The 24,546-nt window shown below is 43.1% G+C and overlaps 2 protein-coding genes across 4 annotated transcripts in view; both read left to right on the top strand.

Annotated features, from left to right (window-relative positions):
- The first annotated feature begins 7,119 nt into the window (after positions 1–7,119).
- On the top strand, positions 7,120–7,807 carry LOC308616644 (large ribosomal subunit protein eL13-like). Its single transcript, XM_081232954.1, has one exon. The coding sequence runs from the start codon at positions 7,145–7,147 to the stop codon at positions 7,778–7,780; it is 636 nt and encodes a 211-aa protein (XP_081089080.1). The 5' UTR covers positions 7,120–7,144; the 3' UTR covers positions 7,781–7,807.
- An 8,020-nt stretch (positions 7,808–15,827) lies between these two features.
- C1QTNF3 (C1q and TNF related 3) overlaps positions 15,828–24,546 on the top strand; it is a 29,706-nt gene continuing 20,987 nt past the window's right edge. The window contains exon 1 of one of the 3 annotated variants that reach the window (XM_081233203.1): positions 15,828–16,291. In XM_081233203.1, coding sequence (XP_081089329.1) covers positions 16,028–16,291 — 264 coding nt within the window. In that variant the 5' untranslated portion in view covers positions 15,828–16,027. Of the gene's footprint in view, positions 16,331–24,546 lie in introns of all 3 variants that reach the window. The other 2 variants (XM_081233202.1, XM_081233204.1) reach the window with 2 other exon arrangements.

Raw genomic sequence — 24,546 nt, 5'->3', positions numbered from 1 at the left:
TCTGGGAACCGTGGTGCAGGCAATTTGATACATAAAATTAGCCATTCATATGGCCCATGACCTTCAACAGTGTTGTGGATGATTCCTATATTTCCTTTCAACCCAAAAGTCAGTGATTTTAAGCTCTAAATATTTCTGTGCCACCTGTTCTACTTACCACATGACATTGTTGATGAAAGTTCAATTAACTATCAAATTAAGAAGAAAGAGAGGGAATTTTATTCAAGCCAAATTGAGGATTATGACCTGGGAAACACTCTCAGAAAGCTCTGAGAACTGTTCCACCTGTTAGAAGTCAAAGGCCCAGGCCTATACATTTTTGAGATAAATGATCGCAATTAAAATGACATACTGATGTTTTACATAAAGTTCACCAAGGATGCATAGTCCAGGTAAGCACGGAACAAGCTAGCAGCAAAGCACAATGACCCCCATACAGAGCTGGGAAAGAACTATTCTTTTAAGAAGTCACATTGCTAACATCAGAAGAAAATAAAAATTGATCTTTATGGTCAAGCAGGCACTACCATCTATGAGGAGCTCTGGTTAATATAATGCAGATGCACACTGCACATTAGGGATGAAGGGAAGAGGCCCAAACAAACTCAGAGAGAATTTTATGTTTAATTTTTTCTTCTCCTGCCTTCAAATATAAATTTTATTTCATCAGCAAGAAGGCCAAGTACTTTCCAAAGTGCGGTCTTTGGACCACTGCTTGTCACCTCTCCATCACATGGTTACCAGGTGGTGTGACATTCTCAGAAAACAAGTTGGTGTACAAAAATTTCACAAAGTGTGAAATGTAAGATGGAGTATTAGCCCAGAAATACCACAGCATTGTTAATAAGTGTTATACTTTGTAAGGGAACCCAAGGTTGATCTTGGTCTGTTCAGTTTCAGTTAAAGACGAGGCTGGAGTCTGCTAATGGCATTAGTAGGTTGTGGCTAGTGCTTGTTAAACTTGAATTTTAAAAAGATTTATTATTTATTTATTTTATTAACTTTTGGCTGTGTTGGGTCTTAGCTGTGACATGTGAGTTCTTCGTTGCGGCGCGCAGGCTTCTCTCTAGTTGTGGGGCACGAGGTCCAGAGCATGTGGTCTCTGTAGTTTGCAGCATATGGGCTCTCTAGTTGAGGCTCATGAGCTTAGTAGTTGTGGCACTAGGGCTTAGTTGCCCCCGGGGCATGTGGGATCTTAATTCCATGACCAGGTATCAAACCCGCATCCCCTGCATTGTAAGACAGATTCTTTACCACTGGACCACCAGGGAAGTCCCAAATTTGCATTTTTTTCATTGTTTCTTTTTTATCTATATTATATCCCAATTCATAAAAATGCATCAATTACCTGGACTGGTTCGCTAGAATATAAAAGTCATGATAAAAATTAATAAGTAAAATTCTACAACCCAGAATACAGTCAAAAGTTGTAAAAAGGTGAACTAGGACTTCTGTGTAAATATTGGATATACATGTGTGTGTTCCAGGACAGGTAAAACCATGAGTGTGATAAATATGCACAAGCAGCTCTAAGAGAAGGACAAAGAGGCTGTAACATGATGAATACCTACAAATTGTACTTTGTTGATTCTGTATTCATTCAGTCCCCATTTTCTCTCCCTTTCCAGTGTGTTGTCTATTGTGAAACCAGAGTAATGGATTGGAACTCATCAAAGCCTTGTGTAATTTTCAATCAAAGCAGAGAATCTTTTCTGGTAAACTAATGAAAGATTTTTGGAACAAATGTTAAATGATGCATTTCAGGGTAAAATTGATGAATGCTGCCTCTATATTGGAGAAGAGCAGTCCTGGAAATTCTAGTGACAATGACCAGGTTAGGTGATACATCCCCAGAGTAGCTTATTACCTAGAACCAGGACCATTTGACATAATGGTGGAGCGGCTGTCAGGGAGTAATGAACTCTATGACCCCAAGGCTGAGCAGCTGTCTCCCAGCTGCTCTGTGTTTCAGCGTTAAAGACAGATGCAAGTATGCAGATTTCCCACTGCACATTGGAAAATATGAGATTTTCATGGGCATAACTGCTGGAGCATTGTGTCTGTCTCTGGAGCTTCGATTTATTGGTAAAGGCCCTGTGGACTTAGAAAACAGATGCAGACCACCCAGCAACAACAGGGGTATAAATCCATGTCAGTGATTAATCTTCAGCCTTAAGCTTCCTGCCATGAACTGAAAATCCTTCTACAGCAGGGGAATGTGAGTCTGATTATGTTGACAATCCATACCTCCCCGTCGTGCCTGAGCCCACAGGGAGAACACATGGAACAATGCTCTGGTCAGTTTAGAATCCACCCCTCGTATGTCAGTCCACAGATGTGAATTGGGTATTTCACCCAGGGGTCAACTTTGGCTTTGAATTCCTCATTTGTGCCAATTGACTTTTGTCATTGTATTGGCTATCCCATGTCTGTACCCTGTCCATATGAGAAGAAGTCCTCACTGTGTGTAGTGCTGGTGGGACTGAATGCCCTACTGTCCACTGTACCCCTTGAAGTATAGAGATTTCCTCTCCTACCTACCCTCTGCTAGCCACGGAGTGGGTATGTGTGTTGTTTAGAATCAGACAGGACTTAGATTTGGAGTAAGTGACAAAGAACAAAGGGTCAGTTAATATTTAATCATAGTGGCTTCATGGGCATTTAAGAGTACACAGTATCGGACCCCAGGACAGTGACACTACAGCTTTATGTTTCTTCCTGCAAGATAATCAATTAACTTCCTGTATAAGACCCTCTATACTGCCTTTCTAACATGTTTTCCAGGTCTGGTCCTCTAGCTGTCAGTCAGTTGTATGAGCATCTCACAACTTTCCAATGTGAGCCTTTTCTGCCTAAGACATCCTGTGATGGTTTCCATCGCTTCCATCCACATCCCTGATTGATACACATGCTTTTTGGTCTCTGAATGGTGGGGAACAGTGACAGTGGTGATCAAAAAGGAGGAGGAAGAGAGAGAGGAGGAAGAGGAGATGATAAAAAATATCATGAAGATATAGATGAAGACAAAAAGAAGACAAATAGGAAGGTTATGAAGCAGGTGAAAAAATTCAGATTCCCACAGCTCTTTTATAGAAGCATCATTTGTTGTCTTTTTTTTTTTTTTTTTACTGTATCTTTCCATGTACTCATAATATTCCTTGTAAGTTACGGAGCAATCTGTTCCTTAATTCAGTCAAGAAGACCCTGGAGCGATCAGGCTTAGAATAGACCAGGGATCTGTGACCTGAGGGCCTCCATCTGTTTTTGGAAATAGCTTTACCAGAACACAGTCATGCTGATTCATGCCTGTATTGTCTCTGGCTGCTTTCAAGCTGCAATGGCAGAGCTGAGTCGTTGAGAAAGAGATTGTAACAGCCAGCAAACCCTAAAATATTTACTACACGGCCCTTCACAGAAAAGATTGCTGATCCCTAGAACGGAACATCTGAATCTCTGGGAAATGGAGTACAGAAATATGTTTTCCTCTTACTTTTCACTCCTTCCCTAGATGTCCAACCTTCCCAGCTACACTTGTGCCATGTTGAAGGTTAACCCAATGGGCCTGCACTATTTCAGTGGCCTGGGATCTGTGTTGTTAGAGGACAGGAACAAAACAGGGAGAGAAGATGGAAGCAGCTCTAGTCCTCCCTCCCCAGGGGCCCTGCTCTGGGGACTCCAAGGCCGCTTCTGGAGGCAACATGGGGAGGCCAAGTGCTGAAGACCACAGGCTGGTTAGTAATGGAGAACAGGCCCAAAGCCAAGTCTTCCTCTACCTGGCCGAGCGCTCTCTCTGCTGCCATTCTATCTCATCAGGGAGGCCTGAAAGGCGGTGGCAGGTGTTGAGTCTCCCTCAGAAGCCTGAGTGAGATCCAGTCAAGCAAAGACCTTATTTAATCTTCCTTCAGTACCTAAATGCTGAAGAGCAGCATTTCACTGTGCTAGAAACATACCACACCATTCATGATGAAGCCCGAAAGTCACCAGTCTAGAAGTCAGCAGACCCATGTTTTTGTTCTAACAGTGCCACTAACTAGCTCCGTTACCTTGGGCACATTGCTTCTCCTTTCCCAGGCCATTATCTGCTCGGACATAACAGGGTGGGGGAATTAGATGAAATGAGCTGTAGCTGGCTCTGCTCTTCTTAAGATTCTTGGCTAGGATGCTCTTGTTGCTCATAAAACACGTGACCTCTCCATGGATGCACATCCCAGCTAGGTGCATAAAAACTGGATGATTTTGCACCCAAATTCATTCTCAGTGGGGCCAGTCAAGGATGCAGTCATAGGGCGTGAGCATTCAACTGGCTTCATTGGAAGTCCGGCAGCCTAGAGGGACAAATGGCTCTGCAAGATGAGAGCACCACGTCACACCAGCAGACAGGGACCAATGGGATGAGGAAACTCATTAGCGGACATGGCTGGGTAGACTCTTGGTTTAGAATCCAAGAATGCCTTTCCTGTGTGGCCTACTTTAAGGCTTGGAATTAAGAAATGTATTTGGGATGCCAACCCCAGATCTATTCCCCTCTGTGGTTGGGGTGGAGTGTCTGGAATCAGCATGACTCATGTGGAAACACTTTATTCTTTAGTACCTCCAGAAGATCCTGGAACAAACTGTGGCAAACCACGAAAGCAGGCAAGACAGGGCAGCCCTATTACTTGCTGAACCAAATGATTAATTTTCAAGGTGGTTTAAAAGTTTTCTGTGAGTTATTCATATATCTGTAGAGCTTTATTCCTTCTGGAGGTTTGTCTCTGTTTCTTCATAGAAAAGAAATCTATCCTTATTTTCTCAAATGCATCTTTGAGAAATAAAAGAAGTTAATGAAATCTCTTTTAAAATTACACGGGGCTCCCAAACTATTTATTGGACACCTACAAGCTGAATTCAATGGAGGAAAAATTTCTCCCAGCACTTAAAAAAAGACACAAAAGAAACAAATTGTTTTTATTGATCTGAAACCTCTTAATAGGTTTAATGACTCAAATGCTCTTTTTAATTGCTTACTCACTAGCAGGAAGTATAATAAAAGTTTATATTGACCAAATGTTTTCTTTCTAATCATTTCCTCCAGCTCCACCCTTTTTTTTCTATTTTTGAGCTACAATGATAGTTAGTGGGTGCCAGACACTGTGCTGGGAAGACAGTGCCTCACTACAGAACCATCTCTTTTCATCTTCACCACCACCATGGGAGACAAATATCATTAGTCTCATTTTACTAATTGGGAACCTGAGACTTAGAATGGCTAAGGAAACATAGCTAGAAAGTTGGGAGCTGGGAATCAAACTCAAGTTGACTCTGAAGCCAAAACAAATATACATCTGTCCATCCTTTCTTTCATACCACCACCCACCCATCTATCCATCTGTCATCCATCCGTCATCCACCCATTCACTTGCCCACCCATCCACTCGCCCACCCATCCATCCATCCATCGATCATCCATCCATTCACTCATCCATCTGTACATCATTAGCAAATATTTATTGGCACTTATATTCCTGGCACAATGTTAGATACTAAAAATATAATAGAAAACAAATGATCTCACATGGAATACACAGTCTAGTGAAGAGAACAACATTAATAAAAGAATACAACATCATCAAAAAGTCTACAAATAATAAATGCTGGAGAGGGTGTAGAGAAAATGGAATGCTCTTACACTGTTGGTGGGAATGTAAATTGGTGCAGCCACTATGGAGAACAGTATGGAGGTTCCTTAAAAAACTAAAAATAGAGTCATCATATGATCCAGCAATCCCACTTCTGGGCATATATCTGGAAGACAAAAACTCTAATTCGAAAATATACATGCATACCAGTATTCATTTCATGGCAGCACTATTTACAATAGCCATGAAAGCAACCTAAATGTCTAATGACAGATGAATGGATAAAGAAGATATAGTATATATGTACATATCACTTTGCTGTATACCTGAAACTAACACAACATTGTAAATCAACTATACATCAATTAAAAAAAAAGAATACAACAAACAAACACAAATATTAACTGGGAAAGTACTACAAAGTAGAGATTTTAGTGCTCCAAGAACATAAGAGAGAAGGAACTGATCTAGTTAAGGATGCCTATTAGGTGAGGTAGGATATAGACTGCCTGTAAAACAAATTCATCTTCAAAGCACAGAGGTTTAACACAATGAAGTGCATCACTTACTTGGAGTATATGATTTATAAGGGTCAGCAGGGCTCTCCTCCACCCAGTCATTCAGGGACCCAGGCTGACAGAGGCTCTGCCATCACAGCCCCCATCTGGAACACATGGCCTCCAAGGTCAGTGTGGGAGAAGAAAAGTAGGATAATCTCACTGAAGGTTTTCAAGGCCAAGTTCAGAAGTGGTTCACCTCACCGACCAGAATCCAGTCACCCGGTCCCAGTTGAACTGCAAAGGAAGCTGGGAAATGTCTAGGAAGAGAACGATGAAATGGCAATACAGGGCACCGTTTCTGCTGTGAAAAGTCATAAAAGGCTTTGGTGAGGAAAGAAGGGACTGACATGAGGAGGGGGTACACTGTCTCTTCAGGAAGTACTGAGGGACACACAAATAGGGGCAGAATTCTCCAGCCTCTAAATCCCTTAGTTTCTTTTTTGAGCTCAGGGGAGCTTTAACTAATCAACCCATATGTAATCTATTAATTTGGGTTATATTTTCCATTTATTTATTCTATCAATGAAAGGCATTTATGGAGTGTTTACTATGTGAAAGCTGCAGAATAAGATTCTGTACAATAATAAACATGGTATTATTATTTCCCTCAAGGATCTTCAATCTAGTTGAAAAAAGGCAAATGTGCAGAGATTATTAAGTAACAACACAATAATGACAGTATCGTTTATCAAAGGCATAAACAATACATAGGGTATTCTCTCACAGAGCAAGACAGTTCAGTGGCTTGGAGATTAGAATCAATGGCTCCTGGATGCCCTCAAGGATCAGATTCTTTATATCTTTCCCTTCTGCCGTCCTTGGGGTTGTCTGTAGTGTTCCACTTCATCTGTAAACATGATAAGAGACAGATAATGTACATTTCCATCTTGCACGTCCCTTTTTAAGAGTGAGGAGTCTTGCCTTTCCGCGTCCGTGAACCGTGGAGGAGGCCAGTCGGCCTCAGCCATGGCACCCAGCCGGAATGGCATGATCCTGAAGCCCCACTTCCACACGGACTGGCAGCGGCACGTGGCCACGTGGTTCAACCAGCCGGCTCGCAAGATCCGCAGACGCAAGGCCCGGCAGGCCAAGGCGCGCCGCATCGCCCCGTGCCCCGCGTCCGGCCCGCTCCGGCCGGTGTTGAGATGCCCCACGGTCAGGAACCACACCAAGGTGTGCGCCGGCAGGGCCTTCAGCATGGAGGAGCTGAGGGTGGCCGGCATCCACAAAAAAGTGGCCCGGACCATTGGGATCTCGGTGGACCCAAGGCAGTGGAACAAGTGCACGGAGCCCCTGCAGGCCAACGTGCAGCGGCTCAAGGAGTACCGCTCCAAGCTCATCCTCTTCCCCAGGAAGCCCTCGGCCCCCAAGAAGGGAGACAGCTCTGCTGAAGAGCTCAAATTCGCCACCCAGCTGACCGGACCAGTCATGCCCATATGGAACGTTTACAAGAAGGAGAAAGCCAGAGTCATCACAGAGGAAGAGAAGAACTTCAAGGCGTTCGCCAGTCTCTGCATGGCCCGTGCCAATGCCTGGGTCTTTGGCATCTGGGCAAAAAGGGCCAAGGAAGCTGCAAAACAGGATGTTGAAAAGAACAAATAAAGTGCTGTTGGCAACTTGTGATTTAAAAAAAAAAAATAGTGAGGAGTCTTGAATCCTTCCCCTAAGTACCCTAGCAGATTCCTTTCCCACTGGATTATGTCAAAGTCAGTGCCCCAGATAATCACTGGCAAAAAGATGACACCAATCCTGATTTACTCCCTGTGGCTGAGACTTGCTTCCTCAGAAAGAAGAACAAAATCAAGATTTTGTTACAAGAAAGAAAGAGAATAGTTGTCAGTCCCTAAACAAAACAGTGTCTGCCATGGAGATGATGTTAAGTGTGAAATGAGTGTTCAGACACTTATTATCACAGCAAGAGAACCCATTGCGGTGTCAAGCCTGGCAAAACATTGTGAAGACGGACTCTGGCGTCAGAGAGGCTTTTCAGGCAAGGAGATAGTGATCAGGAGAGAGGGTCATATAAGGACTGATGGGCAATGGAAGGAAGGATTGGGTGGGGGTGGGGACATCTATGGAAGCCTAAGGAAGGCTGAGCTCAGAGACACTGAAGGCAGGGAGAGTGAGGGATCTCCACAGGCCCGTCCCCTAGTGCTAATCCTCCCTGGAATATTTCAGGATGAGAAAATTCTCTTCCAGACTCTCGAGTAATATTGGATGATTCTTTGTGGTTACCAAATGTACTCAGCTCTCCTGAGATATCTATTCACTTTCTACAATGACACCTATGATGCTTAACTTTACACGTCAACTTGGCTAGGTTCTGGTGCCCAGCTGTTTGGTCAAATACCAGTCTAGATGTTGCTGTGAGGGTGTTTTTAAAGATGTGATTAACATTGAAATCCGTAGACTTTGAGTAAAGCAGATTGCCCTCCATAATGCAGGTGGGCCTCATCTAATCAGCCAAAGGCCTTAAGAGGAAAGACTGAGGTCTGCAAGAAGGAAAGAATCCTGCCTCCACACTGCCTTTGGACTCACGACTACAGCATGGACTCTTGCTAGAATTTCCAGACAGCTGGTTTGTCTTGTAGGTCTCAGACTTGTCAGCCTCCACAGTTGCATGAGGCAATTCCTTAAAGTAAATCTTTCTTTATGTGTATATGCATCCAAATCTCTCTCTCTCTCTCCATATGTATGTATGTATGTATACACACACACACACACACACACACACATATATATATATTCCACTTGTTAGGATCTTGCTTTAGCCAGCAAAATCTCTGAGAAAACAACACTTGTCTCACCTTGATTATATGACTGTACTCTGCCTTAAATTACCAGGAGGATGGCATGGCTTGGCCCTTGCTGGGCAATGGAGTTCCTGAGTATCAGCTGCTTCTGCCTCAGGCTTCTTCAGCATCTGGATCAAGCTCACTTGGCCTCCATTGGCAGAAGTGAAACCCCAGTTTCTGAATGAGGAAAACGACTTTGGGCTTACCAGTCCTGGGGGAGGTCATTATATCAGTGTCCACTATTCCCTGAAAGAGAAAGACTCCAAAGGTCATTTATGAATACCCTAATCCAATCCAGGTGTTCTGGGTGCAGCCTCCAGGGGAAATAAGAAAGCTTTTGATTGTCTCTGCCTGCAGAAAAAAATTATTAGAAAAATGAGATGGTCTGAATAAAATTCACAAAAGGAGAATCAGATCCGCCTGAGTGATGGGTCTCAAGTGCTGCATCAGTAACTTGACTTCTGCTCCTGTAGCAGGACCATTCTTAGAGACGGGGCTGGTTCAGCTCCTCTGTTCAAGTCATGCAGCTGTCTCTTGGCTCCAACCCAGCTTCAAATAATCTGTCCTGTGATGCTGGGACTGTGACTCTGCAGATTACTCGTCTCCTTTGTCAACCAGTGGGAGGTGCTGGAAGGAGGAGTGTCCCAGAAGACATTTACTCTTTCCTTTTGATCGCTGTTTTTGTGTCATCTGAGCAATGGCCCTTCACCCTGGTAGCTATAGTTGGCTCCAGTCCAGCATCTTTCTGTATTCCCAGAATGAACCTCATTGCACCCTGGAAAAGGTACCAGTTTTAGCTGGGCGGTGACCCCTCCTCAGACATCTGAGTTCCAGCTCTGCAGGGCCCTTTCCTCTAGCTTCTGAATTCTGGTACCGTCACCCTCTTCCCTTTGTTCTCCCAACCTTAAGAGATGGTTGCTTCCTGTCATTACTATCTCTGTGTTTAACCCATTCCTTGTATTAAATTCTCTCTGTTTAAATATCCGGCATGGTTTCTGATTTTCTGTTTGGACCCTAACTACTGACACAAATGCATGATGATACCAGCCATTAATATTAAATAACAAATTTCATTTCACACACACACACAATTTCATGCTTATCACACACCTCTCAGATTAGAGTTTGGCTTCTTTTGTAGATTTCCTATAGTGAACATTTGTTGTCCAGCAAACATGTACAACATGTATAGTCCATTTGAGAGTTATATTCTTCACTATAAGTGAGAATGTTTGAATGCTGGTTTTTAAACATTAGTCTCTGGGGAATTCCCTGGTGGTCCAGTGGTTAGGACTCAGTGCTTTCACTGCTGAAGACCAGGGTTCAATCCTGGTTGGGGAGCTAAGATCCTGCAAGCCATGCAGTGTGGCCAAAAAACAAAACAAAACAAAACAAAAAAACCCATCAGTCTCTGACAGCCTTCCTTTGGCCATCAAGACACATCCATTCCTGGGACACTGGCAATGGGTCTCCTGCACTTGCCTAATGAGGGTCAAACCTTAAAATGTGTAATTTCACCAAGGTGATGACACCCTGATTAGCCAACCAATTCCTCCCCTGACTTTGCCTCATGTTGGTGCCAAGCACAAACCTATTTTTCTTTTTTTTTTTTTTTTTTGCGGTAGGCGGGCCTCTCACTGTTGTGGCCTCTCCCCTTGCAGAGCACAGGCTCCGGATGCGCAGGCTCAGCAGCCATGGCTCACGGGCCTAGCCGCTCTGCGGCATGTGGGATCTTCCCAGACCGGGGCACGAACCCGTGTCCCCTGCATCGGCAGGCGGACTCTCAACCACTGCGCCACCAGGGAAGCCCAAACCTATTTTTCTTAATGGCACCAGCAAATATCTATCTATCTATCTATCTATCTATCTATGTATCTATATACATATTTAGGCTGCATCTGGTCTTAGTTGCAGCATGCAGGATCTTTCATTGTGGTGCACAGGCTCCTCTTTGTGGCCTGTGGGCCTCTTTCTAGCTGTGGTGCGCAGGCTTCAGAGAGCATGGGCTCAGTAGTTGCAGCTCGAGGGCTCTCTAGTTGTGGTGTGTGGACTCTAGAGCACACAGGCTTAGTTGCCCTGTGGCATGTGGGATCCTAGTTCCCCAACCAGGGATCAAACCTGTGTCCCCTGCATTGGAGGTGGATTCTCAACCACTGGACCACCAGGGAAGTCCCAGCACCAGCTAATATTGAGAGACAATGGGCCCTTTCTGAACACACTATATTCCTTTTTGTAAATTTTCTCAAACGAAACTTCTCTGAAAATAATCTGAAAAGGTCTTCAACATCAAGATATAAATGACCAGTATAGCTAAACTATCTCATCTCAGGAAGTATTTTAATGTTATTTGCATTTTAAGTCACCTCTAATTGGTTTCAATCAAAGGGATCAAGCCTTGAGTTTAGAATCTCAGAATTCACTGAGCTGAGTGTCGGGAGAATTTTTCCGTGGGAAGGGGTAGGAGAGAGGTGGGTCACACTCCAGCTGCTCCTTTCTGGAAATGATGCAGACACATGCCTCAGCTACCCTTTCAGTTGGCACTGATATAAAGACACGTTCTGTCGCATACAGTTCTTGACTGTCCCTTGCCACACCAGAGCTGATCTCCTTTTGACCAAGGGCACAGTGGAGCGCCCTGGGGGAGGCCACAGGGCACCTACACATCACATAACAGCCTCCTCTGTGAAGCTAAACAAATATTTGCCTCTGGCTTGCAGAGCAGATCTATGGAGCTGACTTTTCACACGTATTCGCAGTGTCTGCACCTCTGTGGTTCATGGTGATATCTGTGCCAACGTCCTGGCTGTAGCCTAGGAGTCAAGCAAGCAAGCAAGATTCAGTGGCAGTCCCGGTACGTCATAGCAGCCAGATGTCCCCAGGCATTTGCTGTGGGCTTTCATAGCCAGAGACAGCTGTGCAGAACTGGAGCTCTGGCACCTTCCATGAGTTTGCTGGGTGTAGATGTTCTCAACCCTCAGCCCACAATTAAGAAATTATGCCCACCTTCCCCCCCACCAAAAAAAAGAAAAGAAATTATGCCCAACTCTGATTCATATATTCTTTTTTTTTTCAAAAGTTCAAGAGAGAATCTTCTTTTTTTTAATTAATTTTTATTGGAGTATAGTTGCTTTACAATGTTGTGTTAATTTCTGCCATACAGCAAAATGAATCAGCTATACATATTCATATATCCCCTCCTTTCTGGATTTCCTTCCCATTTAGGTCTCCACAGAGCTTATTCACATCTTTGAGCAAGGGACATTGCCAGAGCATTATGAAATGATAACCCCAAGTAAGATTTAATAATAAGCCAAGGTTTAAAATGCATTTCATGGGAAGGTGCCAGAGAACACAAACTAAGGGGCTGGGGACTCTTCTCTGGGCTAGGTTTGCTATTCTCTGTCCATGAACTTGAGCAATTGGCTAAATCTTTTTAGACTGCCATCTTCCTGTCTGTAAGATGATGAGGTCTGGAGTTTTTTAAGGCTTCCTTACATGCTTTCTGTATTAGTTTGCTGGGGCGGTCACAACAAACTACCACAAATTGGGTGGCTTAAACAAAGGAATTTATTGTCTCATAGTTCTCGAGGTTAGAAGTCTGAGATGGAGGTGTCAGCTGGGTTGGTTCCTTCTGAGGGTTGTGTGGGAGAATCTCTTCCATGCCCTTCTTCTAGCTTCTGGTGGTTGGCTGGCAATCTTTGGCGTTCCTTGATTTTTAAATGCATCACCCCATTTCTGCTTTCATCTGTACATGGTGTTCTCCCTGTGTCCGTGTCTGTTTCTATGTCCAGTTTTTTCCCCTTTATAAGGACAGTCATATCTGGGTAGGGTCTACCCTAATGACCTCATCATTTTTTTTTTTTTTTTTTTTTGTGGTACATGGGCCTCTCACTGTTGTGGCTTCTCCTGTTGCAGAGCACAGGCTCCGGACGCGCAGGCTCAGTGGCCATGGCTCACGGGCCCAGCCACTCTGCGGCATGTGGGATCTTCCCAGACCGGGGCACGAACCCGTGTCCCCTGCATCGGCAGGTGGACTCTCAACCACTGCGCCACCAGGGAAGCCCCCTAATGACCTCATCTTAACTTGATTGTCTGAAAAGACTATTTCCAAATAAAGTCACACTCATAGGTACTGGGGGTTAGGACCTCAATGCCTTTGGGGTGCTACAATTCAACACAACACTCGGACTCCAGATTCTTGTCCTGGCCACTATGGAGCTGGTCCTCTCTCTGCAGTCAACCTGACGTTGGTCTTCTGCTTTGCTGTAGAAGGGAGGAAGACAGATGGAGTCATATCCTAATAACCCCTTTCCAACCGTGCAATACCAGGCAAGTTACTTACTTCTCTGAGCCTCCGTTTCCTCATCTATAAGACGAGAACAATAGGTTTACTGAGAGAAGTCAGTGAGCTAAAGCAAAGAAGTACTTGGCTGACGTATGGTAAGTGCTCAACCAATGAGAGATATTATTGTTATTTATTCCTACTGAGTCAAGGAAAGGATGCGTCAGTGATTCCTAACCCTGACTGCACATTAGAATCATCTCAGGGACTTTTCAAAAACTCTTAGTGCCCAGGCCCCACTAGCGATTCTGAATCAACTGGTCTCGGATGGGGTCCAGGCACTGATATATTTAGAAGCTCCCTGGTTTATTTTATTATGCAGACAGGATTGAGAACCACTAGAATAAATGAAAGGGTGGAAAACACCAATGGAAATTCTCAATACAGTTGAAAGTCAGAAGAGGTTGACTTGGAGTTACTTATCCATATGGTCCAGGTGGTGGGAGCAGCCAGAAACAGCTCTTAGAAAACTCGTGAATGAGGTGACCTAGATTTCAGAGACGTTTCTTGTTTTGTGGTCTCCCTGTAAAATTTTTTCCAGGCTTCCCTGATGATGGAGCCCTGGGCCTTTTCTCCCACAGCAATATCCCATCCACTTGCTCGTCCAAGGATACCTAAGAGCTGTCCTTCCCCAGTCTCCTGCCCCAGGTCTGTTAAAAAATCCCCAGTAAGAATTGATGCCAGATAACCGCTTGATGTGCTACCTTCCTCAGGGATATCTGCCCAAGTGTGCTCATCACAGAACTCAAAAAATCCTCCAGTGGGGAAATCCTGGACACCTAAGGGTAGACTTATGAAATGGGGATGGCAGAGTTCCTTACACCCTGCTAGGTGGGAGCTGCCTGCTTAGAAGAAGCATGACTCCCAAGGCCCCTGCATTTGTGAACGGAAGAGCTTTTATTTCACTGAATCACTCTCACTCCATCCTCCACACCAAATCCTTTTACGTATAAATGTGACGTCTAGAAGCAGCTGTTCTGGCAGTGGCTGGAGTGATGAATCTTGCATCGAGAGTTGGCTTTTGGTTCCCAGGCCCCTTTGCTGAGTGAGGAGGGCAGCTGTGAGCAGCCCTCTCGCCACTTTCCTCTCTCCAGCTGCTCTGTCGCCCCATCGTCAGGCCTGGCTTCCCCGGCTTCGGCTTCTTACAGTGTCACCCTTGTCCTCTGAGCATCACATACTGGCCACTCACTGCCTTTTAAGTCCCAGGATGTCTTCAGTCCTCATGGAGGAGGGCAGTGACTTTTTGTTGTGTGAGTGAATGAGTTATATTAAATATAATGATATGGAAATAGAAGCGATTTTTAATGACAAAGCTATATAAGTTCTCTTTATTATCACTAAGAGGTTAGGAATGTCCATTTTCTCTTTGGCTGAATTCTTAAAAATGTAGCAAGTATCCTAAAGGAAATGATAGTTCTCTCTACCCTGATCTACTTGAGGGAGATTGTTTGGTTTGATGTTTTCCAATTCTTCAATTTTATTTATTTTTCATTTATTTTTTTTAAAAACCTGATTCATCTTTTTTTATATATAAATTTATTTATTTATTTTTGGCTGTGTTGGGTCTTCGTTGCTGTGCAACAGGCTTTCTCTAGCTGCGGGGAGCGGGGGCTACTCTGTTGCAGTGCACCGTCTTCTCACTTCGGTGGCTTCTCTTGTTGCAGAGCAGGGACTCTAGGCGCAGGGGCTTCAGTAGTTGTGGCATGTGGGCTTCAGTGGTTGTGGCTCGTGAGCTCTAGAGCGCAGGCTCAGTAGTCATGGCGCACGGGCTTAGTTGCTCTGCAGCATGTGGGATCTTCCCGGGTCAGGGCTCGAAACCGTGTCCCCTGCATTGACAGGCGGATTCTTAACCACTGCGCCACCAGGGAAGTCCCTCGATTTCTTCAATTTAATCAAGAATATGTCAGAAGGAAGAGGAGCCAGAGACAGACAACCTTCTTTTAATATGAAGCAGGATGTCATACCTTCATCTGGCAATAAAGCGACTTGGTCCACTTTGATCTAACTTTGGCTTTTGGGAACTCCAGGGAAAAGGAAATGAAACCTAGGATGGGGAAATGCTTTTGCTAAACCCAGAGACTCTGCACCTGAATCCAGCTCAGTGCTCTGGAGTCACCCAACTACCTTCTGTTGCCAGTGCCAGAGGCAGAAATGAGTTCTTTTAAGTGGCAGCTACAGTGGGGAAATACTAACTGTACAATAAGAGTGCAGAGCTCTCTTGATGGCCCTGAACACATTCCCACTGCCATTTCAGACGGAACTGATGCAGTTAAGCCCGAATTTCCTGGCAAGCCCGGGAGGAGGTTTTTCCAAAAGGCATCTTAGACTGCAAAGGCACACAGCCTTTCCATGTCTAATAGCAAAAGCAAACCACTGGACACATGCTGCCTGTTTCCAGCTGGTTGTGCATGTTTTCTTCACACTTTAACAAAAAACGTGCCAAGGTGTGACGTTTATGAACCCCACCAGCTGGGAGCTGTCACCCAAATCGTTTTGCCTGTGATGTGGGAAAGTAATGAATGGGGGCCATTCTGTCCGCGGAGGAGCACCGCTCTCCCTCTGGCCTGCAGCCTTATTTATTACATACCGAAGTATAAAACCGCCTGGCCGGCTGCAAGTCTCATCTGCAGCCTTGGCACTTGCCCGAAGAGACCACGGCAGCCGGAGCCCTAGCCGTCTTCTCCGGGAGGCTCTGTGGCTCTGTTGAGAATCATGCTCGGAAGGCAGCTCGTCTGTTGGCACCTGCTGGCTTTGCTTTTCCTCCCTTTTTGCCTGTGTCAAGATGAATACATGGAGGTGAGCGGAAGAGCTAATAAAGTGGTGGCGAGAATAGTGCAAAGCCATCATCAGACTGGCCGTAGCGGCTCCAAGAGGGAGAAAGTGAGAGAGCGGAGCCATCCTAAAACTGGGACTGTGGATAATAACACTTCTACAGACCTAAAACCCCTGAGACCAGATGAGCTACCACACCCCGAGGTAGATGACCTAGCCCAGATCACCCCATTCTGGGGCCAGGTACTCGGAATTCTCTTTTAAGGGTTATTGTCAAAGCTTAATGAGTTTTGTTGTTTTTGCTCTTTTTTCAGCTATGATTCTTAGGATCGATGCTTTCTAGAAGTTGGCTGAGCTGCTTGTGGGTCTCTGTCTGGGTTGCTGTGGGATACTAGGGACGAGGCTGGTCTGTGTTAGAAAATCAGCAGAGGTAGCACTGATGGACTGAGATAAAGAGAGACCACAGCTGCCCCATCAGAAAGGGGAACAGGGACAGCCAGCCCTGCTCTGCTGTGATTTGGTTTCTTTCTTGCTCTGTTGATGCGGAAAGGAAGACAGCTGACCTTTGCAGATCTGACCTTTGCAGATAGATCATTAGAGATAATCATCTGCAGATCGTAAGCTGGACTTCGTTAATTCTTCCCAGCAGAGAGAAGCTGCCCTTTGAGTTTTTCATTTGATTTGCGAGTTTACTGTGACATTTCATGCCAGGCTTGGTTATTTGATTTATAGCCCTCTAGGTTGCTAAGTCTCTACGTTCACTCTGTTTAAAAAAGGACCAAAGAGTTAAAACAAAAACACACTGTGTTTAAAACGCAGACTTGATTCTGTTGTATGATTTAATGCCTGATAATCACAGAGGACTTGTGAACGATGCTGAGTATAAGCACAGCATCTAAGGAAACACCTTTAACTCTTTCAGGGTAGTGCGGGAGTGGGTTAAGGTTTCAGTGTAGTGAATGGCAAATTGATGAGACTCATTTTAATTGAAAACATTAAGAAGAGGAAGAAACAGGTTTTCAAATATGTCTTTATTATTTTTTTAATTAAAAAATTTTTCATTGAGGTATAATTGACTTATAACATTATGTTAGCTTCAAGTGTACAACATAAGGAAGAAGCAGATTTTGATTTGCCTTCTAGGTATCACGCATGTTGAAATCAGATGAGGGGCAAGGAGAGTTATTCTGAATTATATGATCTTTGTTTTTTATTTATTAAACATTTTTAAACATTTATTTTATTTGTTTATTTTTGTCTGCATTGGGTCTTCATTGCTGCGCGCGGGCTTTCTCTAGTTACGGCGAGCGGGGGCTACTCTTTGTTGCAGTGCGCAGGTTTCTCATTGCAGTGGCTTCTCTTCTTGCGGAGCACCAGCTCTAGGCGTGTGGACTCAGTAGTTGTCGCTCTTGGGCTCTAGAGTGCAGGCTCAGTAGTTGTGGCACACAAGCTTAGTTGCTCTGCGACATGTGGGATCTTCCCGGACCAGGGCTCAAACCCATGTCCCCTGCATTGGCAGGAGGATTCTTAACCACTGCACCACCAGGGAAGCCCCCTGAATTATATGATCTTTGAACAAATAAGTTTTAGTGCAAGAATTGACTGCTTCTATGCGTTGAATAGGCCCTGACAAAGTCCATGCCGCTGAAATCTAAACCCCTCTGACCACAGGTTGAAAGTTTGCGTTGAGACTGGTAGTGTGATCAGACCAAGATCACAGGCAGAAGCAGCTGTAGATCTGGGACAAACCTGGGACTTCTAACTTGACCACAAATGCAGTTGCCCAAACTGTTCTGTGGGGCCTGGTCAAGAAAAAATTGCTCCTTTGCAGAGCCGTGGAAGAAATGATAACCTCTAAATCCAATCCTGCTTTTTGAAAGCCGCTTTTAGAGATTGGTCTTTCATCTGACAATCTTTTGGCTGAAGAGTGAATAATACTCATTTGTGTTTTTCTCAGTGATAAAGATATTTGTGCTTTTGTCCAAGCCTTGATCTGGACTTTCCACTCCAAAAAATGGGCTCTTTGCTGGATCCTTCCTGGTCATGGCATGTGAGCCCCCAGAGGCAGCAGAAGGCAGATGTAGGCTGTCATGGGTCACCAATTCTTGACAGGCCACTGAAATCCAAGTTACATTTCTATTCCACCCCACCTTCTAGTGCCTCTAGGCAACTAGCATGTTGAATGAAATCAGATGAGGGGGAAAAGAAGCCACTTTCTGGGTTTTCTTTTTTTTAAGCCGGGGAGGCTTTCCAACTCCCTTGGGTTCCTGAAGTATTTGCAACCCAGCCCCCAACAGGAGATAGTGAGGAGATTTAGCCACCGATATTCTAGAGGTTTCAGTACAACTCTTTGCCAGTGGTATGGAGACCCACATTGAATTTAGGATTGTTCTGTGTTCTTCCCTCTTGCCTCACTTCCCCCACTGCTTCTTTTCTTTTAATCCCCCTTTTCCCTCATTCATCCCTCTCCCAATTATTTTGTGTGCTTCTACTATGAGTCATGTTTTAGGATGGGGATAAATGCACTCAAGCTTCTCTCTCTGAACAATGCTGAAGGGCTCTAGTGGGGATAAATCAACAGGTAATTAAGTACCATGTGATAAACAAAGTAAAGGCACAAAAGACTGTTGGGGGAAAAGGGTCAGAATGGTGGTGGCCGCTGAGTCAGATCTCCAAAGATGAGACGAAAGGGTGGGCATCCCCGGAAAAAATAAAATAAACAAATATGCGCCACAGCAAGAGCCTTGAGAGAGGCTTGAGGAGTGGGCGTGGCTGGAGAGCTGGGCTATAGGAGGAAGACACCAGTGATTTTAGTGCCACCTGATGGATTCCGTTGGCTGGTGAAGAAGCTTAGACCTTATTTTGCCAGCAAAATTTTGTTTGTTTGTTTGTTTGTGCATAGCAGGGCAGTGAGGTGATCAAGTGTGTGTTCTAGAAAGATGGCTCTGGCCATAGTGTTTGTGCGGAGATGTGTAGAGGTGGGCTGAGCAGACCTGCATTCTCTTTTCCTGGCATTTTCTTCTCTGTAGCTCTTTATTGTTCACCTTTATCCAGCTGCCCTCTCTTCCTGGACACCTATCTCTCCCGCTTCCACTTCCCTTCACCTTCTTTCTCTTCCCTCTTCCTTAAGTTAAAGAAGGAGCTGTGGACTGTCTTTCCTGGAGTCATTTCCCAATAGTAGAGCTTCATTCTCAGTAGCTGCCCCTAGGCCTCCATCTACAAAATGGATGGAACTTGTCTTAGGGACTCTCTTCCTCCCATGCTGTCCATTTGTATGAACTTGGTGTTCAAATTTGACCTAATTTGGGGAAAGGAGTTGATAAACTTAAGAGAGTGATATAGAGAACTATCTAGAAAGTCATTTTCCCTTACCTGGGAGAAAACTTCTCAATGAACACATCCTGTCCAACTTGTTCTAAGGCTCATGAACATGGTTCCATTTGACTGAACCCTGAAAGACCAAGCCAGAGGGAGGACCATGTTGTGAAATGTCACAGGACAGTTCTCAGGAAGGGGCTCACTTAATGACCAGAAGTCTCTCCCTGTTTTGGCGGCAGCGCTATGCTCTCAAAGTGGTTGGGTATGCACCCCATCTCTATGAGGCGCTAACGCCTCATACCCAGACACTAGATTTCAAAACAACATCTTTCTAAGTCACCATTTGAGGCTTTGGAAAAGACTTTAATATCCTTGTTTGCATTTAGAGTTGGAAAGAAATTCATGGCCATCTTTACCCTAACCTCTAATTTAGTGGACAAGAAAAATGATGTCGGGGGAAAGTGACTTCATAAAAGTCACACAGACCTATGATGGGAGTTCTGGTTCCAGTTCACTTCTTTTTCTGACATTCTTAGCATCTCAGTTTTTCAATTCTATTTTTAAACAAATGGTTCCACTTCAGTACTTTCCCTCCCTCCCCACCCTTCTCCTTCCCCAAAATTTGTTATTGGCAGAGCTTAGGATTCCTTGGAGCTTAAACAGCTGTATTTCATATTAGCAAAATCGTACCAGGAAATTACAGAATACCTACTTCTCAGATTACATCTTTGGATTAGAAGGTGGGGTGGTGCTGTGGTGTCTGACTTTCCAAGTGTCTGAAATCCCCTTTCTCAGACCAATTGCTTTCACTGATTTTCTTTTCCTCTGCCAGTTTTATAAAAAGTTTTCATAGACTCCCATACCTGTCCAAGGTTGGGTCTGGGGTACAGAAGACTAGACTAGGAGATTGCTCCAAATCCTACCTACTGAAAACTTGAGATTGAGCCCTGAGCCACTGCAGGCAATTGCTTGGACTACAGATGCTGTTCTGCATTTTTTTCTTAATAGCTAGGTAGGCACCTGTAGGAAAAAGGAATGAGAGTAAGGAAAAAAGCCCAAGCTTATTTTTTGTTTGTTTGTTTTAATTTAATTTAATTGTTTAAATAAATTTTATTGGAGTATAGTTGATTTACAATGTTGTGTTAGTTTCTGCTGTACAGCAAAGTGAATCAGTTGTACATATACATATAACCACTCTTTTCTAGATTCCTTTCCATGGTCATGACAGAGTACTGAGTAGAGTTTCCTGTGCTATAAAAGTCTAGAGGTGCAGCAGTGTGAAGCCTTGATCCATTGTTCTGCTTGGATTTCTAATGATAGAGAAAACTTCAATTTTGAATGACTTCTTCCTCCCTCCCTTTCTCCCTTTCTCCCTCTTTTCATCCTTCCTCTCTCACCCCATCCTTTCCTTTTAAAAAATGAATTCATTAGCAACACTATGCTATTTTCAAAAAACTTTTGAATTTTAATTGGTGTCGAGGAAAGTTTCTACGAGTCTTTTGTAAGCTATCATTAAAAGTTGCCAGTTTAATATTAAAAGCAGCAAGGGAAAAACAACAAATAACACACAAGGGAATCCCCATAAGGTTAACAGCTGATCTTTCAGCAGAAACTCTGCAAGCCAGAAGGGACTAGCAGGACATATTTAAAGTGATGAAGGAGAAAAACCTGCAACCAAGATTACTCTACCCAGCAAGGATCTCATTCAGATTTGATGGAGAAATTAAAACCTTTACAGACAAGCAAAAGCTGAGAGAGTTCAGCACCACCAAACCAGCTTTACAACAAATGCTAAAGGAACTTCTCTAGGCAAGAAACACAACAGAAGGAAAAGACCTACACTAACGAACCCAAAGCAATTAAGGAAATGGGAAGAGGAACATACATATCAATAATTACCTTAAATGTAAATGGACTAAATGCTCCCACCAAGACACAGATTGGCTGAATGGATACAAAAACAAGACCCATATATATGCTGTCTACAAAAGACCCACTTCAGACCTAGAGACACATACAGATTGAAAGTAAGGGGATGGAAAAAGATATTCCATGCAAATGGAAATCAAAAGAAAGCTGGAGTAGCAATTCTCAAATCAGACAAAATAGACTTTAAAATAAAGACTATTAGAAGAGGCAAAGAAGGACACTACATAATGATCAAGGGATCGATCCAAGAAGAAGATATAACAATTGTAAATATTTATGCACCCAACATAGGAGCACCTCAATACATAAGGCAAATACTAACAGCCATAAAAGGGGAAATCAACAGTAACACATTCATAACAGGGGACTTTAACACCCCACTTTCACCAATGGACAGATCATCCAAAATGAAAATAAATAAGGAAACACAAGCTTTAAATGATACATTAAACAAGATGGACTTAATTGATATTTATAGGACATTCCATCCAAAAACAACAGAATACACATTTTTCTCAAGTGCTCATGGAACATTCTCCAGGATAGATCATATCTTGGGTCACAAATCAAGCCTTGGTAAATTTAAGAAAATTGAAATTGTATCAAGTATCTTTTCCAACCACAACACTATGAGACTAGATATCAATTACAGGAAAAGATCTGTAAAAAATACAAACACATGGAGGCTAAACAATACACTACTTAATAACGAAGTGATCACTGAAGAAATCAAAGAGGAAATCAAAAACTACCTAGAAACAAATGACAATGGAGACACGACGACCCAAAACCTATGGGATGCAGCAAAAGCAGTTCTAAGAGGGAAGTTTATAGCAATACAATCCCACCTTAAGAAACAGGAAACATCTCGAATAAACAACCTAACCTTGCACCTAAAGCAATTAGAGAAAGAAGAACAAAAACACCCCGAAGTTAGCAGAAGGAAAGAAATCATAAAAATCAGATCAGAAATAAATGAAAAAGAAATGAAGGAAACGATAGCAAAGATCAATAAAACTAAAAGCTGGTTCGTTGAGAAGATAAACAAAATTGATAAACCATTAGCCAGACTCATCAAGAAAAGAAGGGAGAAGACTCAAATCAATAGAATTAGAAATGAAAAAGGAGAAGTAACAACTGACAGTGCAGAAATACAAAGGATCATGAGAGATTACTACAAGCAACTCTATGCCAATAAAATGGACAACCTGGAAGAAATGGACAAATTCTTAGAAATGCACAACCTGCCAAGATTGAATCAGGAAGAAATAGAAAATATGAACAGACAAATCACAAGCACTGAAATTGAAACTGTGATAAAAAAGCTTCCAACAAACAAAAGCCCAGGACCAGATGGCTTCACAGGCAAATTCTATCAAATATTTAGAGAAGAGCTAACACTTATCCTTCTCAAACTCTTCCAAAATATAGCAGAGGGTGGAACACTCCCAAACTCATTCTACGAGGCCACCATCACCTTGATACCAAAACCAGACAAGGATGTCACAAAGAAAGAAAACTACAGGCCAATATCACTGATGAACATAGATGCAAAAATCCTCAATAAAATACTAGCAAACAGAATCCAACAGCACATTAAAAGGACCATACACCATGATCAAGTGGGGTTTATTCCAGGAATGCAAGGATTCTTCAATATACGCAAATCAATCAACGTGATACACCATATTAACAAATTGAAGGAGAAAAACCATATGATCATCTCAATACATGCAGAGAAAGCTTTTGACAAAATTCAACACCCAGTTATGATAAAAACCCTGCAGAAAGTAGGCATAGAGGGAACTTTCCTCAACATAATAAAGGCCATATATAACAAACCCACAGCCAATATTGTCCTCAATGGTGAAAAACTGAAACCATTTCCACTAAGATCAGGAACAAGACAAGGTTGCCCACTCTCACCACTCTTATTCAACATAGTTTTGGAAGTTTTAGCCACAGCAGTCAGAGAAGAAAAGGAAATAAAAGGAACCCAAATCGGAAAAGAAGAAGTAAAGCTGTCACTGTTTGCAGATGACATGATACTATACATAGAGAATCCTAAAGATGCTACCAGAAAACTACTAGAGCTAATCAATGAATTTGGTAAAGTAGCAGGATACAAAATTAATGCACAGAAATCTCTGGCATTCCTATATACTAATGATGAAAAAACTGAAAGTGAAATCAAGAAAACACTCCCATTTACCAGTGCAACAAAAAGAATAAAATATCTAGGAATAAACCTACCTAAGGAGAAAAAAGACCTGTATGCAGAAAATTATAAGACACTGATGAAAGAGATTAAGGATGATACAAGTAGATGGAGAGATATACCATGTTCTTGGATTGGAAGAATCAACATTGTGAAAATGGCTCTACTACCCAAAGCAATCTACAGGTTCAATGCAATCCCTATCAAACTACCGCTGGCATTTTGCACAGAACTAGAAGAAAAAATTTCACAATTTGTATGGAAACACAAAAGACCCTGAATAGCCAAAGCAATCTTGAGAACGAAAAATGGAGCTGGAGGAATCAGGCTCCCTTACTTCAGACTATACTACAAAGCTACAGTAATCAAGACAGTGTGGTACTTGCACAAAAACAGAAATATAGATCAATGGAACAGGATAGAAAGCCCAGAGATAAACCCACGCATATATGGTCACCTTATCTTTGATAAAGGAGGCAGGAATGTATAGTGGAGAAAGGACAGCCTCTTCAATAAGTGGTGCTGGGAAAACTGGACAGGGACATGTAAAAGTATGAGATTAGATCACTCCCTAACACCATACACAAAAATAAGTTCAAAGTGGATTAAAGACCTAAATGTAAGGCCAGAAACTATCAAACTCTTAGAGGAAAACATAGGCAGAACACTCTATGACATAAATCACAGCAAGATCCTTTTTGATCCACCTTCTAGAGAAATGGAAATAAAGACAAAAATAAACACATGGGACCTAATGAAACTTCAAAGCTTTTGCACAGCAAAGGAAACCATAAACAAGACCAAAAGACAACCCTCAGAATGGGAGAAAATATTTGCAAATGAAGCAACTGACAAAAGATTAAACTCCAAAATTTACAAGCTGCTCATGCAGCTCAATAACAAAAAAACAAACAACCCAATCCAAAAATGGGCAGAAGACCTAGACATTTCTCCACAGAAGATATGCAGACTGCCAACAAACACATGACAGAAT

The sequence above is a fragment of the Mesoplodon bidens genome, assembly GCF_964165515.1.
Source record: "Mesoplodon bidens genome assembly, chromosome: 4".
In the NCBI taxonomy this organism is placed as follows: Eukaryota; Metazoa; Chordata; class Mammalia; order Artiodactyla; family Ziphiidae; genus Mesoplodon; species Mesoplodon bidens.
Note: the sequence above shows the minus strand (reverse complement) of the source record. Positions and strands in the feature narration are given on the sequence as shown.